At 42.5% G+C, this 3,094-nt stretch overlaps 1 protein-coding gene across 1 annotated transcript; it reads right to left on the bottom strand.

The window, feature by feature from the left end:
- Window positions 1-825: 825 nt before the first annotated feature.
- LOC145689686 (zinc finger MYM-type protein 1-like) lies at window positions 826-2,334 on the bottom strand. The gene has a single exon (XM_081763882.1). The coding sequence runs from the start codon at window positions 2,332-2,334 to the stop codon at window positions 826-828; it is 1,509 nt and encodes a 502-aa protein (XP_081620008.1).
- Between the last annotated feature and the right edge of the window lie 760 nt (window positions 2,335-3,094).

Here is a 3,094-nt window from a genome sequence, read left to right as displayed (position 1 = left end):
TCATTATCTACTCCACCTGCATCTTTAATTCAGGTGTGCAGACAGATGGTCGTCTGTTTCTGGGAACATTTTGAACCGATCCTGTACGCCGCCATTTTTCAATCAATTCCTGAATGGTGCTTTTTGCTGGCACAGAACGTCCTGGAAATTTCTCCCGAAACAAATTCTTTGTTTTCACAAAAGATCCAGTGAGAATGAACCCTTCAACAATGGCAACACGCTCGGGTATCGAATACGGCATTATCACACACTGACACTCACCCGGCTTAACACAACGAGGCCTTTTTCTCAACTGGTTTCGACAAGTTTCACTGGCTGCGGCTGCACGTGACTGCTGCAGGTCACGTAAGTCGACCCGACCTCGACACGCCATCTCTTGGTAGGAAGGTGGATTATTTAAGTGTTGCCAAAAACACAATTATACCAGAATATTCCGACGGGCCGGTTTTACGTGCCGCACCCTGTATTACAACCACATTTTTTTTCTAAAGTGATCAACAGGTTCTCACAATACACCCACACGCTCACTTTTCTTATTTCTCTTTCACACCTGCACTTCATATTCATATACCTGACTAGAAATGCAAACTAGCCGGATTTGTGAGCGTTCAAAATTTTCCAGCATAAAAGCGGTGGAAAAAAATGTTAGAAAAGGCCGTTTTTAGAGCCCTTGCGTACTTAACATCCCACTTTTAATATATTTAACAAGAACGGAATAATATATAATAGTTTCAATTTGATTTAATATTCGATGTAAAAATAACGACCCGCTGTGATCCTATAGCTTATTTAAACACAAAAATTGCTCAGTTCAAAGAGCAAAATTCACACTTTTCCGAAAACAGCTGCACGGTAGGAGCTATTCGTGAATTCTCTGCACAGTTCCTTCACATCCAGTGTGTCAAGCCTGTCTGGGTATGCATTGAGAATTGCAAAATGGTTCAATCTTGCCTGGGTCATTGTGGACCTCAGATAAGTTTTGAGACGCCGCAACATTGAGAAACTTCTCTCGGCAGTTGCAGATGTCGCCGGGATGACAAGCAGGAGACGAAGAACTTTAAGCACTTCAGGAAACAACTCTCTTGTTTCTTTACACAGCTTCTTGAAGTTCTCAAGCAGGTCTCTCAGATTTTTAGAAGTGGGAATAGTGGTGAGCAACTGTTGCATCTGTAGTTGCAGTCGGTCCGGATTGAGATGGTATTCTCTTAGTATGTCACTAATGTGTTGAGAAAAGTTACCTTCCAGAATTGCATCCTCTATTGTACGATACTTCTGCAGTCCAGGCTGATGGAATCTAGACTCAATTTCGCAAATGATAATGTCCAAACATTCATAATAGGTTGCGCGTAATTTGTCTTCTGCGGTATTGAACTGGTAATTTTTCGCTGATGTTTGCGAGTGTTCTAGTCTTTTCGGGGTCTGTTTCCTGCGCGGTAGCTGAGGATATGTGAGTCCAAACTCTTGCACCTTTGTTTTCATTGCATCCCATAATTTCTGAAACTCTTCCTGTGTTCTTTTAGCCTTCAACGTTTGAATCAAAATATTTACCACCTCCATGGCTCCTGACACTGTCATTGTAGGCTTCTGAAGAACTGTGCTTACTCGTTCACAAGACTCAAAAATTAATTTACAGAGCAATAGACCAAAGTACACTTCACCTTTCTGCAGTTGGTCTGCAAGACCCTTGGCTTTACTTGCGGCCTCATCATTACTTTCTGACAACTCTTCGAGGTATTCAAGTACATGAGAGTACGAATTCAGAAGGGCGGCCACCGAATCTGTCCTCGCAGTCCATCTTGTTGGGCATAATGGGCGTGGAGTTGAGATTTTTTCCTCATACAAGGATGGAAATTCACTGAATTGGGCTCGTCTTTTAGGTGAACTTCGAATGAGCACACCAACATCGTTTATCCACTGCATACAGTTTCGTATAAGGGGCACAGCCCGAACACTGTCTTGAAGTGCGAGATTCAGGCTGTGATTCCCACAGTGAACATATAGAGCCAAAGGCTGCAATTCAGTAATTCTTGCCTGAACTCCCTTTCGAACCCCAGACATATTAGCTCCTCCGTCGTAGCACTGTCCACGAAGCCCTGCAAGAGGGATGTTAAATCGACACAAAACGTCAAGAATAATTTTTACAAGCACTTCACCCGTAGTCGACGATGTCTGGTACAGTCCCAAGAAGTACTCCTCAGCATCAAGGTCTGCGGTAACGGTTCGAATGTGGCCACTGATGTCACAAGTTTCATCTACTATCAGACTATATATCTCTGATTGCCTGATCTCGTGCAAAATTGGTCTGAGGATTGCAAAAGCTGCAACCTTTGCCATCTCATTCTGAATTGTAGGAGATGTGAAATTCCTCTCTTTTACAGAAAGACGATAGTTCAGGTACATACTCCGACAACAGTTTTAGCAACGTCATATAATTCCCTTCACCACCATCGTGTCCTCTAACAGCCAAGCCCTGGCGACCTAGGAACAATAGAGATTTGAACATGACTGTCAGAGCTTGCACTGATTCCTTTTGTTGGTAAACAATTGAATTGTTTAATTGTGTGCACACTGGGACAGAACGAAGAGAGCTCATTTTAGTTACAGATTCTTTATGAAGGCAACTTTTCTCATGATCTTCAAATTTTTTCGGTGCTTTTTTCCATTTTTTAAATCCACCACCAGTCACAAGTTTAGAGTTGTTTATTGGACTAGTCAGAAGGTCTTTAGCCAATGCTGACACACATTCATAACACACTAATCCCTCTAGTCCTTCATCGTAATGCAACCAAGGAAAGTCATCGTACCATCTTGACAGAAAATGGTGAGCTCTCTTTCCGTCAAATTGTGGTGGAACAGTCTGTGGTTGATGTTTTGTTTTGGTGCTTGTAACAGAGGGAATGCATACACGAACAGGGGTTGAAACAGTTTGTGAAATTGGTTTTACAGCATTACTTGTGTCATGGAATCCTGTCTCTGGAAATATTGTCCCCAATACCATGTCTTGTTGAGAAACGCAATTGGTGATCACTTCTGCTGTTGCTACTGGAACTACTGTCAGGTGTTTAGGTTCTAATATGGCTGAAAGCGGCTCTAT

Source organism: Thermobia domestica, chromosome 7 (assembly GCF_964235325.1).
Source record: "Thermobia domestica chromosome 7, izTheDome1.hap1.1, whole genome shotgun sequence".
Taxonomy (NCBI): domain Eukaryota; kingdom Metazoa; phylum Arthropoda; class Insecta; order Zygentoma; family Lepismatidae; genus Thermobia; species Thermobia domestica.
This window is presented reverse-complemented; position numbering and strand designations above follow the sequence as displayed.